Raw genomic sequence first — 16219 nt, 5'->3', positions numbered from 1 at the left:
TGTTTCTCCATTTCTAGGTATAATGCCTTGGTTTCCCTATCCAACATAATTATAGGTATACCTTGAATCGTTGGCTATGTCAGTGATTCATTTTGTAAATCTAAAAGAACTCCAAACTGCAAGGCAGTGATCATTTCATGGTAAATTCCATCCTTCTGATCTAGAAACGTATTATTTTTTTAAAAAAACAAATTGCATCAATCTTGTGGATATTAAATCCTTTTATTGAGTAACTGAGACTGTCAATCTCAAAGTCTTCATGAAGATTAACATCTAAAGCTAAATAAACTCAATATTAAATTGACTTAATGAAAATGTACTTTGACAAAACATATATTCTGAATTGGAGTACAAGATTTTGAGATAATGAATGTAAAATCAGTATTAGCATGAGCAATGTACAAGTAAAGCATAATGTGATCACCAAAGGCATGGAAGATGTTTAAAAGGAACAGATTTCAGATGTAACACAGAGATTGTTTGAAGCTTGCTTTTTTTAAAAAATAATATATCTGTGTTAACTACCTTACTGTACTTGTTTTACATTATTGAAAATGGCTATTCTTAGACCATTGTGTTGTGATTGTCAATTCATAAAAAGGGATTTAAAACAGGAATTGCAAGGTGATTTCAATAGTTCAGGCAGCATTTCCTAATTCTGTTAACTGTCAAGTGTTATCTGGCACTTTGATTATATCCAGTGCTTACTGGTTTTATTTTAGATTTCCTGCATCTCTTATTTTATTTTTGTTTTTCTACCTTATACTTTAGATCTGTTTGAAGAACTGGACTGATGAAACTCCTGTTAATTCTCTTCCCCCCGCCCCCCCCCCCCCAATCCATCAGCTCAGGCTGAATTGAAGACCGAAGACCAGGGACACCAGAGCATCAGTTTATTCCGTAAATTGCTTTGGAAATATTTAAGGCCTATCCCTTGCCTTCTGACCAAATCATCCCGGATCTATTTCTGTTGTTTTCCTTCCTACAGTACTTCTCCAAATTAGTTTTTCCCCACTGGTATCTTTAATGTAATGGATGCTTCACCAGCGATATGTAATAAAAAAAATTGCCACAAAGCCACGAGAAAATACTGTTGAATAGGTGAAAACTTGCTCAAGGGGGTTGGTTTTAATAAGAATATCAACAGAAAGAGCCAGAAAGATTCAGGGAGTAAATGCCATTGCTTGAGGTTTAGACTGCTGAAGGTACACTTGCTATTGAGTTCTGCAGTACAGAAGCAGTTGGTGCCAGAGATGTAGAAACCACTTGTTTTACATATTGAAAAATTGGCAGTAAGGTGAGGAAAGCATGAGTATCTCGATCAAATTATTGCGAGGTTGTTGTACTAATGTTCTGACTTAAAACCCAGTGTAAGGCCCTGTAATCTGTAGAATTGATTCAACTCTGAACATTGTTGATATCCGTGAACATGCTTCAAGCACATACTTTTCTCTCAGTGAATGGCACTTCAAATTTTCTGATGAGAGGTCATCAACCTGACTCACTATTTCTTTGCAGAGATACTGCCTGAGCTGTTGAGTATTTATGTTTTCTGCTTTCACTTAACAATCTCTGTTGTGCATTGTGGAACCAGTCCTCCTGCACCCAGAACATTTATGGGGATTTGTGCTGGACTTATAGTTATTCATTCTCCAATTGTCTACAAAAATTTGAATGAGAGCATTCAAAACCTTGCGGACAAATGGTCTCCTTTAGAGTAGCAGACCTTTCATCTCCCCCCCACCCCCAACCGTTATTTATAGTGTGTCTTAATGTGTTTGTATATAGCAAATTTTATTTCTGTTTTCCCAATATTTAAAATTAAAGTTTTAAGCACTTAAAAATTACCTTCAAAACAGAGTAAATCAAATGTAACTTTGTGGTTGAAAGGTTAGAGGCTTTATTCAGGGATTTAATAGACCATGTCAGCAGAACTTAATGTACCCATCTGTTTGCTTCCAAGAAAATTAATTTTCTTTACGACAGTCCACACTTTGTATTGAAGATTGTAATGATATCTAAGACATAAGATCTCTTTAACTATTATTACAGTGGTGCATTCCAGGGGCCAGAATAAATTGTCCAAGAAAATTGCTGTGGTTTGTGGTACCTGACTAAGGTATATCCAAGTGAATTTAGAGTAATATGAAGGGACTGATTTCTCACTTACTATGGGTCACATCCAATTTAAATTTTTTGATTCCTAATGTTAATCATGATGCACATTGCAGCATTTCCTGTCTTATCATAATCATACCTGTAGGACAACTTGTCTCCCTCAGAAATTCCTTTCTTCTCCCATTTGCAGGTCTTGCAGTTCCAAGTTTCCCCCTATTAATCATGGTTTATTTAATTTGTATTCTAGGTGATGCATTGTGTTACGGAAAATTTATGATGGTACAAGCGGTGGTTTGACATTCTCTGGATAAAAATACTTTGCCTCATTTTACACACTAATATATCTGCCATTTACTTTACATCTGTGCCCCCATTTTTTTTCTTGCCTTACTGGTAAGAAGCATAGATATTTCCGACTTACACCTAGGCCCATTGTAATTTTATACACCTCAAAAACGAAATCCTGTTTCTTTTCAAAGAAAACAGTTGTAAATTATCCAAACTTTCCTTGTAGCTACATGTTTCTAGTCATGGCAATATCTGTGTAAATCTTCCCTGCAGTACAATTAAATTTTTCTTGAAATAAGACTGCCGGAATTGTTACATGAAATAATTTGCCCCCATTATGTTGAGAGTTCAGCTATGTGCTGTAATTTAAGGTTAAAATTAACAGAATAAAATCGTATATGATTAATTTCAACTGTCTTCCATTATAGCTTTTTCAGGCCTTGGTCTTCTTATTGACCTCATTTCTCCCTTTAAATCGAAGATTAACTTCTTCAGTGAAAACACTGCAGCAGGATTTCTGTAAACAAACAGAATGAAAGAGAAAACATTAAGAACTTTAATTCTGATAACTGTTTACACTTCTGTCATCTTTTAAGTCTGAAGGTGCGCGCTGCTGTGCAATCTTCAATCCATCTTGGAAATGTATCCACTTATTGCGCCATTTGAGAGAAGTCTTGTAGACACAGGGCACTGCAGTTGCTGGAATCTGGAGCAACAAGGAAGATGCTGGAGAGATTCGATGGATCAGGCAGTGTCTATAGAGGAAAATGGATTGACTATGCTTTGGGTCACAATCCTTCACCTGGATTGACAAAGGATCTTGACCTGAAAAACTGACTGTCCATTTCCTTCCATGGATGCACCTGATCCATTGATATCCTCCATCATTTTGTTGTTGCTGAAAAGATTTTTCTTTTAGCTGAGTCATATGAAGGTCAACTTCTATATGACCATCAATCTCCGTCCTTTTTGCCCTGATTTCCTTTGGCTTTGATTCATGTGGGAAATGGTTATACATGTGGGAAATACTTCAAACCAAAGGAGGTGGTGAGGGGGTAAGTGGGGTAAGACAATGGAGGACAGGAAAATGATGATAGTTTTAAGAATCAAGATATTGTTTACCCAGAAGCTGAAGTAGGTTAGCAGTGGTTGATGCAAAATAGGACATGGGCAGTATAGCTTTGTATGACTGCCAAAGTTAGAGTTGGAGCCTGTCAAGCATTAGATAGTACAATAGCACGGCAGGAAGAAAAGGAAGGTTGGGTGATGTTTTGAAGCTGGAAGGTGGTGTTCTTTATTGTGGTGCTAGTATGTATCTTCAATGTGGGATAGCAGCCCGATAACCTGGGCTCCCACTACCAACACTGAAAATTAAATGGAAGATAACCTACCACTTTCTGGTTCCCCTACATTAAAAAAAAGCCTTCAAGTTAGTCAATTTCTCCAAAATTCACACGTTACTTATTTGTGATCAGTACATTCGCACACTTATTTCTACAGGTAATGTGTCACAGAGGTAAATGCTTAATTCTATTTTAAGTCTTTGTGGAGACATCATTCAATTTAGTAATGTATCCAACCATAAAATGTTTCTTTATGCTTTCTCTTCCACTAATGAAAACATTGAAGTTCCTTCTGTGGGGATGCCAGTAATTTATGTTACCTGTCTAACTTGCTTGCACTTTATGTATGAACTCAAACTATTTCTGTTGGATGATGGAAGGAAAATTATGTTTGATCCTATTCCTGCCACCAAGTACAAGAATAAAGATACACAATCTACCCCAGCAACATTATTGCCTACTCAACTCTCATGAAATATGGAGGGGCATAACCATAGGGAGGGTAAATTAAGTAGGAACGAATCTTTAGAATACAGTAGGGGAGATGATTCCATCCAGAATTCCACTCTGTGGGGGGGAAAAAAAATCACATCATACACTCAGTGGCTAATTTATTAGTTACCTCCTGTACCTAATAATGCGGACTCTGAGTGTATAGTTGTGGTCTTCTGAAACTGTAACCCATACACTTCAAGGTTTGATGTGTTGTGCGTTCAGAGATGCTCTTCTGCACACCACTGTTTTAATGTGTGGTTATTCGAGTTACTGTCGCCTTTCTGATCTTTAGTCTGAACAACAACTGAACTTCTTGACCGTGTCTGTAGCTGCAGCTTTAATACATTGAATTGCTGCTACGTGATTGGCTGATTAGACATTTGCACTAATGAGGTGTACCTAACAAAGTGGCCACTGAGTGCACAACGAGGTGAACGTGGAAAGGACAAACAGTGCTCTTAGGTTCAAAGGTAGAGCACATGTCCCCACAGGTGATAGCTTGTATCAGGAAATGGTCCACTCTATCTTGTGTATGACTCTGTGCTCCATACACAGGAGAGAACACTCTGGACCTGAAGAAAATGTAAGGAAAACCAAATAAAGTGATGTATGAGGTTGGGTACCTGAGTTACACAAATGTGCACAAATACAGCCGGATTTGATTTGTTTCTCCCAGTGATTTCTTCTTGATTATAAGTTGATCATTAGGTTGTGCTTGTACCTTGGTGAGAAATAAGAATGACAGGAAGCACATACCTGTACTTGTGAAGGAGTGTGTGGGGATGTGTGTGCATTCCAGAGGAGTGCACACAATGAGCTGTGAGAGAATGCGAAAAAATATTTGTATGTTGGAAGGAAGGAAAATGAAGGTTTTTCCCTCCATTTTCCTGTTGGAAAATAGATTATTTCAGCATCTCCTTACAGCAGAATAAGAATCTAAGAGATCATGAAGCAGAATGTTGGGCTTTTCCTCTATTGTTGCATGATGTGAAATCAGGAAAAAAGGTAACCTTTTTCGTTTAAGGGGAGGAAGAATTTATTAATATACATACATCTTGATCAGCCTTTTTTGTTGATTTGATAGCCAATTCAATGCAAGCGATGACCAAGCCCAAAGACAATCCAATTGCTAGAAGGAGTAAAGCGCCTCCAATCTGGTTTATTTTAACTGGACTCCATTGTTCTGAGTTTCCTCCTTCATTGCAGGAAGATCTCCACCACTTGGCCTTCAGTTGATGCAGATATCCGGACTCCTCCAATTCCAAAATGACAAGACTTAAATTATTTCTAAGTGGATCACCTTGGGCCAGAAATAGAACAAAGAAATTATAGTCAGGGACGCTGGAATCTGGAGCAAAAAAACAAAATGTTAGAGGAACATAGTAGCTCAGTCAACATCTGTGAAAGGAAATGTCAGTCAACATTTTGGATCATCTAGACCTTGAAGAGAGGAGGTGGACAGACCTTGGAGACTTTGTAGTGAGTTGGCTATCCATTTCCCTCCACAGATATGCCTGACCTGCTGAGTTCCTCAAGTATCTTCTTTCTTGTATGAAAAATTATATATTATTGAAACAAAATTTGTGACTAGAATGGAGATGAAATATGGAACGGTGAGCAAGAAGAAACATTTATACAAAACAGTTCATGACCTTGAGTTGTTCCTGAGGGCATTACAGCCAGGGCTTGAGTCAGAGCTGTGAAATGAAGTTTCTCAGAAGTTCAGAAGTGGGACTGGATTAAATAATCCGCTTGATTTTGCAGAAAGAATGCAACTCACCAGGGCGAGTGGCTATTCCATATCCTCTCATAGCAGCAATATCTGGGACCCTCATCAAGTTGCAGTCTTTTGCAACAGCCAGGTCTATTGTCGCTGATTCACCAATTAGTGCATAATTTGAGGTGAGTGCACGTTCCGTTCCCTCCTTCATTGTATCCACAAGGACAGAATCGATTTTACTGTTCATTGTTGTATAGATATTATGATAGACTTGAATTTTTGATAGCTGTCGGAAAATGAAAAGGAGAATATTTTTGTTAAAAAAATGTTGCATTCATTCACAGAAAGATAATTAGAAATGGTATAAATGCTGAACACTCAACTACTGGACTTCTACAGCCATCTTTTATGACTTTTTACATACTGTTATTAGGTCATTTTGCCCTACACTATTATTCTTTTAACTTTACAACTTCTCCTTGCCCAGCATTACAGATGTAGATATCTTCAGTAAATTCTAATATGTTCACTCATGTTTTCTACTTAGCAATTTTTCAACCGTTAACTCCTTCCAGTTCTGTTTAAAGATTATAGACCTGTGCTGTTACCTCTTTTACTATCACAATGATGCTCCCTGACGTGAGTATTTTATTTTAAATCAATTTCTAAAATCGATATTCTGCTTCTGTAGAGTGATATGAAGTTTGAATGACATCCCTGTTTACTTGTTCACTGCTACTATATATGCAGCTTCTGGATTATTAGACTCCTGTGACACACGTTTCACTTTATTCATTGGCTGCAAAACTGCCTTAATTCCTTTTGCCTTCTACATTCTTCTTGAATGATTCACAGCTGCTTTTCATTGATTAAGTAACAGAGCACCACCAGTTCTTAAAATACTGGGATTGAAGGTTTATTGGTTTTGTTTTTGACTTTTAAAATATGGGTGTCACTTGCAAAGCTCAATTGTGGAAGATGGTAAATGGTTGTCAGTAAGTCTCTTGTTGGCTCATTAAGTAGGTTACAAGGGCAGGAAAGACTGTGAGAATAGAACCACATAGAAGAACTGCTTGTGTCCTTCTCAGTGCATTTGTGAATCAATTTCTTTTTGATAACTATCCAATAAATGATTGCTATTTCACACTAATAAATAAATTGAAATTCTCACACTGCCATTCTGAAACTTGACCTGGCATTCTTAGTTCTTAATTCTGGATCTCCTAATCCAGAAATACAACCATTATGTTCCAACTTCAATGTTTCGTAGTTGGGGTGATGGCATTCCCTCTTTCTAAATCATTTCACATTGCAGCTACCCACCACTGGAAAGAGTTTTCAAAATCTTTTTACAGCAGCACCGCCATCCATTTGTTCAGAAGTCATGCCTCCTCTGCAATGTGAAAGATTGTACTAGATGTGCTGATAGCCAAATCTCCCCATTTGATTTATCATAATTCTGGTTTTGGGGCCACTAACTTGGTGTTGTCTACTCTCTCTGTCTCTCCATAGCATGATGTAGATTGGGGAAAATAATAGCGCTGGATAGAAGTGCATACCTTGAAGAACTGGAATGTTGATCCACCACGCACTGTCCCATATTCAATTTCATTTTGTTTCGCAAGGTCATTGAAGGATTTAATTAATGGTTTCTGGTTCTCTGAGTTCAAAGAAGCTCCAAAATTTGTGGCATATGTTACCAGGAAAACAATGACAAATAGCCACCAGACTGTCCCGATGATCCGTGTGGACAAGGCTCTAGGATGTGGTCCTACACCTGTTAGAAAATAACACTATACAGCAAACAGAAAGACAATGCAGATCAACTTATCCATGTTTACGTTCCACACCAGCCTCCACCTACTAAACTTCATCTTGCCCAGCAGATTTTCTTCCATTCTACCTATTCCATTATTCCTTGAGCTGCTTAGCTGAGCTGTCATAATAGATTCTAGTTAAAGTCCGTCCCGAGCCTTATTGGCTCATCAGGCTGGTGCTTATGCCGGTTTCCGTGGCGTGAAGTGACTGAATGTACGAGACTCCCCACCCCCACCCCCGGATAGGATGCCAGTCTATCTCGAGATTAACCTCCAGCATTTTTTGCCGGTACCCATTTTCAGCTGGGTGGACTGGAGCAGTGTGTGGTTAAGTGCCTCGCTCAAGGACACGGCATGCTGCAACTCACAACCTTCAGATCGCTAGTCCAATGACTTAACCACTTGGCCACGCACCATTCTAGCTTCTAATTATTTTTTGCCTAAACAACTTCCTCCTGAACCCATTTTGCGTTTATTATTGTTCATATTTATTTATGACCCCCAGTTTATGATAGCTTCCTACTCCTCATAAATTGAATCTCCTCTGTAACTTTTCGCTTAATAACTTTAAAGATTGCTTTGCTTGTGTCCTCAAGCACTCATCCCTCTCTATCCTGGAGCAAAGCACCCATACTCCCATGTTCCCACCTTCCCTGACCTGTTCCTAGCTAACTGATAACCTATTCTGTAACTTGAGATTCTACAAATCTTGGGCAATGCACACGGAATGCTGAAAGAACTTAGCCAAGTCAGGAAGCTTCTATGCAGGCGAATGAACAGTTGATGCTTTGGGCTAAGACCATTCCTCAGGACTGCAAAGGGGGGGAGGGTGCAGAAGCCAGAATAAGGTGGGGGAAGGGAAGGAGTACCAGCTGACAGGTGATAGCTGAGCAACACACACAAAATGCTGGAGGAACTTAGCAGGCCAGGCAGCATCTATGGAAAAAAGTACAGTCAACCAACTTAGCCACGTTGGCAGGACTGGAGAAAAAAAGCTGAGGAGTAGATTTGAAAGGTGGGGGAAGGGGAGAGAGAAATGCCAGCCGGCAGGTGAAACTTGGAGGGGGAGGGATGAAGCAAAGAGCTAGGAAGTTGATTGGTGAAAGAGATAGAAGGCCATGGAAGAAAGTTGGGGGGAGAGGAAGGAGCACCAGAGGGAGGCAATGAGGGGGCAAGGAGATGGGAAATAGTGAGGGTGGAGGCATTACTCAAAGTTTGAGAAATGGATGTTCATGCCATCAGGTTGGAGGCTACCCAAAGGGAATACAAGGCCCGAAACGTCGACTGTACTCCCCCCCCGCCGCCCCGTAGATGCTGCCTGGCCTGCTGAGTTCCTCCAGCATTTTGTGTGTGTTGCTCAGAATTCCAGCATCTGCAGATTTTCTCCTTTTTTTGTGAAGTGATAGGTGAGGGGGAAGGTGGGTGGGTGGGAGAGGGGAGTGGCAAAATCAGAAGCTAGGAGGGCATAATTAGAGGAGATAAAGGAATAAAGAAGGAAGAAGGCAGGGGAGTGGGGCTAAGGAGGAGAGAAAAGGATCAGCCATGATTGAATGGCAGAGCATACTTGATGGGCCAAATGGCCTAATTCTGCTCCTACGTCTAATGGTCTATGGAATTTGATTGGAGAGGACAGTGGACCATGGAAGAAATGGAAGGAGGAGGGGAACCTGAGGAAAGTGATGGGCAGGTGAGGAGAAGAGAATGGGTGAGATGGTAACCAGAATCGGGAATGGAAAAAGTGAGGGGTGGGGAAGAAGTTACTGTTCAGTTGGAGGGGACCCATTCAGATTATTGGGTGTTCCTCCTTCCTGAGTTTGGCCTCGTGCATTGCAGTAGAGGAGGCCATGAATACATGTGTCGGAATGGGAAGTAAGATTGAAACGGGTAGCCACTCAATATGAAAATTACAGTTTTTCTACTTTTTCTCCATTCTGTTATGCAATCTAGCAGCTGGAATTTTGTGTGGTACCCCAGTTAATCTCTTCCTGTTCTGAAGCGACCTCCTGCTGTTACTCAGTTTCTTAACTAGCAGTTACTTACTGGTCCCTTGCCCAAATGCAGTTCTTTTTCTGTGAACACTTCTTCAGAGTTTGAGAGCCAGTCAGTGTCGTAGAATGTAGCCCTCGTGCAATAGGTAAGATGGTTAAAAAGGAATATAGAATTTATTTTATTTGGATAAGATGTATTAAGAAAAGAGTAAGAAAATTATGCAGGAACTGTTGGGTTGGTTGGCATCCGTCTGTCTTAAAGGACATTGGGTGGTGATGATCATCATCACAAGCCTGGGCGGAAGGTATGGAGATCCTGAGATGCCCAGTTGCAAAGATCTCCCTCATGCCCTCACCAGTGTAGTCCAAAGGAAAGCTTATGAAGCAATACGTTTGGCACCAGCTTGGCTGCAGGAGCTGCCAGAAGGATGTTCAGTGATGTCCAGCCGCCTTAGGGGCTCCTCTCCGGATTTGCTGTCTGGGTTTACTCCCGTAGTCTTTGTCATTCCCGAGGCTGCCCAGAAGGCAGTGGGGCTATTTACTCATAGCTGGGGATCTGGTTCATGAGCACCAGGGTGTGTCCACACACTGGTGAGCCTAAGTGCTAGGTGTGCAGGGGCCTGACCTCCTCCCCATCTTCTGTAGTTCAGCCCGGGTCTGAAAGGAGTTCAGTTTCTGTGTGTCGCCAGCGGGGAGGCAGTACACGAGGTTTGCTGTTGGAGAGGTTGTGTATTGGCAGAGAGAGACTTACACATTCAGCTCTCCTGTTCGCGAGACAGCTAGCCAGCGGTGGAAGCTGAAAGTGAGAGCGACAAGCACTACCCACTACAGTACCACACTGTATTAAACAAGAACTGCATTAAACACTATTTAGCATACGGTCCAAGAGATTTTCAGTTTGGTTAGGCTGCACAGGAGAGGCTAAGGAAATGCTGGGGTAATAATGAACATTTAAATTTAAAAATGATATTAATGAAATTTTATTAACCAAAGATCTTGAGGGATATGGAAAAGGGTGAGTATATGAAGTCAATTCTTAAGCCAATCACCATGTTGCGGAATGACGGAATGTCGTTGTGGGGACAAGTAGCTGCCTGAAGTTCCTTTATTACTGAGCTATGTAAACCTTTTGGTAGAAAAGTTAAGTAGGTTAGCAAGTTATAAAGAGGACAAAGCCTGCAAAGGGAAAGATCAAGTGAGTGGCCATGATGGTTTGCAATTGGACTATAATGTGGACTATGTGAGGCTATTCACTTTGGAAAGAAAAAAATGAAAAATGAAATGGAATGATTCAACAACATATTGCAATACAAGTCTGTTAGGAAATCCTAGTACATAAAATAAAAAGAGTTGACATGCAGGCTACATGAAGTCATTATGATGGTTAATGGAATATTGGCTTTTATTGCAAGGTCTATGGATTATAGAGAAGGTTCACAAGATTGACTCCTGGGATGAAAAGAATGATATGAATAGGTTGGGTTATTCTCACTGATGTTTAGAAGAATAATGTGAGCTGCCTTAATGACTATCGCCTGGTAGCACTCACATCTACAGTATGAGATGCTTTGAGAGGTTGGTCATGACTAGACTGAATTCCTGCCTCAGCAAGGACCTGGACCCATTTGCAATTTGCCTATCGCTACAATAGGTCAACGGCAGATGCAATCTCAATGGCTCTCCACACAGCTTTAGATCGCCTGGACAACACAAACACCTATGTCAGGATGCTGTTCATCAACTATAGCTCAGCATTTAACACCATCATTCCCACAATCCTGATTGAGAAATTGCAGAAGCTGGGCCTCTGTACCTCCCTCTGCAACTGGATCCTCGACTTCCAACCGGAAGACCACATTTGTACAGATTGGTGATAACATATCCTCCTCGCTGATGATCAACACTGGCGCACTTCAGGAGTGTGTGTTTAGCCCACTGCTCTACTCTCTATATACACATGACTGTGTGGCTAGGCATAGCTCAAATACCACCTATAAATTTGCTGATGATGCAACCATTGTTGGTAGAATCTCAGGTGGTGACAAGAGGGCGTACAGGAGTGAGATATGCCAACTAGTGGAGTGGTGTCGCAACAACCTGGCACTCAACGTCAGTAAGACGAGGGAGCTGATTGTGGACTTCTGGAAGGGTAAGACAAAGGAACACATACCAATCCTCAGAGGGATCAGAATTGGAGAGAGTGAGCAGTTTCAAGTTCATGGGTGTCAAGATCTGAGGACCTAACCTGGTCCCACCATACTGATGTAGTTATAAAGAAGGCAAGACAGCAACCATACTGTATTTCATCAGGAGTTTGAAGAGATTTGGTATGTCAGCAAATACACTCAAAAATCTCTATAGATGTACCGTGGAGAGCATTCTGACAAGTTGCATCACTGTCTGGTATGGGGGGGGGGGTGCAGTCACGAGGCTACTGTACAGGAAAAAAGCTGCAGAGGGTTGTAAATCTAGTCGGCTCCATCTTGTATACTAGCCTACAAAGTACCCAGGATATCTTCAGGAAGCAATGTCTCAGAAAGGCAGCGTCCATTATTAAGGGCCTCCAGCACCCAGGACATGCCCTTTTCTCACTGTTACCATCAGGAAGGAGGTACAGAAGCCTGAAGGCACACACTCAGTGATTCAGGAACAGCTTCTTCCCCTCTACCATCCGATTCCTAAATGGACTTTGAACCCTTGGACACTACGTCACTTTTTTTTAATATACAGTATTTCTGTTTTTTGAAGATTTTTTAATCTATTCAATATATGTATACTGTAATTGATCAACCTATTTATTGCTATTATTTTTATTTTACTTATTTTTTTCCTCTTCTATATTATGTATTACATTGAACTGCTGCTGCTAAGTTAACAAATTTCACGTCACATGCCGGCGATAGTAAACGTGATTCTGATTCTGATTAGAAGAATGAGGGGTGATCTTACTGAAACATAGATGTTTCTGAGGATGACGACAAGGTTAATGTCAAGAGGATGTTTCTCCTAGTAGGGTTGAGTAGAACTAGAGAGCAGTTTAGTGCTAGATGTTGACTAAAGGAGCTGACCCAAGGTGATTGATCTTACTGGTACTAATCCAGTCCTGAACCAAACACCACTTTCCCACTCTCTCCCCATATCCTGGAAATGTACACTCACTGTCAATCTCCACCCTGAATACGTTCAATGACACCACAGCTCTCTGGATAGAGAATTCCAAGGAGTCTTAACCTTCAGAGAGAAGAAATTCCTTATGTCCATCTTTAGTGGGAAATCCCTTAATCTGAAGTGATACCTTTTTAGTTCAAAACAGCCTCACCAGGAGAAACATCCTCTCAGCATCCACCTTGTCTTTTGACCTATATGACTGGTTATATCTACAAGTCTGCTCAGTTATCTGTGACTACCTTGTAAAGTGAGAGCTCCGATTCCAAACCAGAAGCTGTCGAGCAGAGAAAAGCGATTACTCTCAACCTCAGGTTCACTCCATTCGCTGGGGCTCAGTCTGCAAAGTGATAGTCACATCACATCCTCTGTACTTAGTTGAATAACATACATAAACTCTCTGCAATAACAGTAGAACTTTTCATCCTTTTGTATCCATTAAATTTGAACATGAAATATTTATCTATTTTTATCTAACTCATGTTGTTCCTGCCAAGAGTTGTTTGGTGTTGATGGTACAGAGGGGAAATGTAATCCATATTCAACCCATGCTGTGCTGCCACAGGTGTTTGTGTGGACAGTATAGGAGTTTTTCTCTGAATATAACAAACTGTACCTATCCTAGAGGTTTCTGGTCATGCACTGCAGAGCAATCGTTACTTTAAATCTAACCTGTGCCGTATTGATTGAAGTAATAAGCAGTTGTTGTAGCAACTGTTTTCCAGCCAGTGGCAGAGTTGAGCTGCTTAAAGCTCCTTCATAATTGCCAGAAATGATTTTAGTGTGTTAAGAGTCCTTCAATTCTATCTGCCTATCTTCAAAACTGTCACAACCATCTCAGTCTGTGACCTTTCCATTTGCAGTATACCATCATAATGGTTTCCATGAATAAAGTTGTCAATTAATCCCCTGCATTGGACTGGTCTGCATTATGGAGTCACTGGGAACGGCACGAAACATTTCACACCTTCCCTGTTATCCCAGCAGGCCTTCCCCTAGGGGGAGATCTTGGTATCATTGGTGATGAAACATGAGAAATGGGCAATGGTCTTTCTAATTTGTAATGACCAGTGTGTGACAAAATCTTGTGCTGTGCAATTTTTTTTTGCCCAGTGACAACATGTGTGCACTGAATAATTTCTTCAATAAAAACAGTTATAAATAAGCCAGTTCTAAAACCTGCAGACAAATATCGCAAACTCCACGTTGTCAACACTGTTCGCAACAGAAACCCGAAAAGGGCATGTTTACAATCCGTAATATATACTAAACATGCCAGCAAGGTAGAGAGCGACAACCTTTTTGTGCGCAGTTTAAATTCCATTGTGCGCTAGTATCAAAAGATGTGTGCACGTACACACGTGCACACCTCAGAGGGAACACTGGACATGGCATGACTTTGTGTCAACTATGAAAAGGGAGCCAGGTAACTGAGAAGGGGGTAAGAATGATGCTAAATAGATGAATGTGTAGGGAGAAGCTAGAAGGGCAAAAAAAAGGTTACAAAATATCTCTGGTGGACAAAAATAAGAATCTCAAAGCATTTTTCTCCCCAGGTACATTAGAAATAGGAGGGCAATTGAGGAAAGAGTGTAAGGCCCATTTGGGACCAAAAGAGCTGAGATCCAGATGACATAGGTTACGTTTTTAGCCATCTGTATTCACTAAATAGAAGGGCATTTCAATTGGAGAAGGGATGGCAAAGTTCTAAGAAGGTGTTACCAGATGTCATAGTGGACTTAACGGTGAATAAATTCCCTGGGACATATGAAGTGTATGGAAGGCAGGGAAAAAGATTACTGCGGCTTTGACAGAGATTTTTAAATCTTTTGCTGGTCACAAGTGATGCGCCAAACAACCAGAGCAACTGTGGCAACTTTATTCAAGATGCATAACAGAGGCAGGTCAGATAATTGTAGGCCTTTAAGTCAGTGGTTATTGGGGGGGGGGGAGGGTGGAAACGAGGGATTGGATTAATCAAACCTGGAGAGGCAGGGATTTATAAAAGCTAGTTAGTATGGCTTTGTTGGAAGCAACCCGTCTAACCAATTTGACTGAATCTTTTAAAGAGTGTACTGTCAGATTGCCAGCAGGTGGTGAAAGTTGGCTCCCTCACCTCTGCCCCTCTGACCCTCAACACAGGGCTGTGTCCTGAGACCCCTCCTTTACTCTCTGTATGCCCATGGCTGTGTCGCTACCCACAGCACCAATCTGCTAATTAAATCTGCTGTTGATACTACATTGATTGGCTTAATCTCAAATAATAACGAGGCAACCTACAGAGAAGAAGTAGGCTAACCCCTATTGACATCAACGGATCTGGGTTTGAGAGGGTGAACAGCTTTAAATTCCTTGGCATACACATCACCAAGGATCTCACATGGTCTGTACATACCAGCTGTGTGGTGAGAGAAAGCACAACAGTGCCTCTTTCACCTCAGACGGTTGAAGAAGTTTGGTATGGGCCCCCAAATCCTAAGGACTTTCTCCAGGGGCACAATTGAGAGCATCCTGACTGGCTGTATCACTGCCTGGTATGGGAACTGTACTCCCCTCAATCACAGGACTCTGCAGAGAGTGGTGCCGACAGCCCAGTGCATCTGTAGGTGTCAGCTTCCCACTATTCAGGACATTTATAGAGACAGGTGTGTAAAAAGGGCCCGTAGGGTCATTGGGAACCCGAGTCACCCCAACCACAAATTGTTCCAGCTGCTACCATCCAGGGAATGGTACCGCAGCATAAAAGCCAGGACCAACGGACTCCGGGACAGCTTCTTCCACCAGGCCATTAGACTGATTAATTCATGCTGATACAATTGTATTTCTATGTTATATTGAATGTCCTGTTGTACATACTATTACGAATTACTATAAGTTGCACATTTAGATGGAGACATAATGTAAAGAGTTTTACTCCTCGTGTATGTGAAGTATTAAAGTCAATGATGAGGACAGTGTAGTTGATTCTGTCTGCATGATCTTTAGTACAATCTTTATCAAGGTTTCATATGGGAAACCAATCCAAAATTGTTTTGTCATGCACATTAACTATTTGGATATGAATGGAGGAAGCACGGTTTATAAATTCACACTTCACATGGAAGTTGGAGGTATTGTTGACCTTAAGTTACAGGACGATTTTGGCAAGATGATAAGATGGGCAGAATAATGACAGATAGAATTTCATCCTAATAAATGTGAGGTGATGTATTTTGGGAGGACTAAGAAGGCAGTGAACAGTAGTGGTCCTGGGAGTTTTGAGGACGTGGGGACCTTGGCCTACAA

At 41.0% G+C, this 16219-nt stretch overlaps 1 protein-coding gene across 11 annotated transcripts in view; it reads right to left on the bottom strand.

Moving 5' to 3' along the window:
- Positions 1 to 1876: 1876 nt before the first annotated feature.
- si:ch211-251b21.1 (uncharacterized protein LOC571720 homolog) overlaps positions 1877 to 16219 on the bottom strand; it is a 42718-nt gene continuing 28375 nt past the window's right edge. For all 11 annotated transcript variants that reach the window (XM_063033453.1, XM_063033448.1, XM_063033449.1 and 8 more), the window contains 5 exons: positions 13177 to 13274; positions 7524 to 7741; positions 6025 to 6250; positions 5297 to 5544; positions 1877 to 2923 (listed from right to left, as the gene is read on the bottom strand). In XM_063033453.1, coding sequence (XP_062889523.1) covers positions 2840 to 2923; positions 5297 to 5544; positions 6025 to 6250; positions 7524 to 7741; positions 13177 to 13274 — 874 coding nt within the window. In that variant the 3' untranslated portion in view covers positions 1877 to 2839. The remainder of the gene's footprint in view (positions 2924 to 5296; positions 5545 to 6024; positions 6251 to 7523; positions 7742 to 13176; positions 13275 to 16219) is intronic.

This window comes from Mobula hypostoma, chromosome 25 (genome assembly GCF_963921235.1).
Source record: "Mobula hypostoma chromosome 25, sMobHyp1.1, whole genome shotgun sequence".
Classification (NCBI taxonomy): Eukaryota; Metazoa; Chordata; class Chondrichthyes; order Myliobatiformes; family Myliobatidae; genus Mobula; species Mobula hypostoma.
The sequence above is the reverse complement of the archived record's forward strand: the minus strand, read 5'-3'. Positions and strand labels throughout refer to the sequence as shown.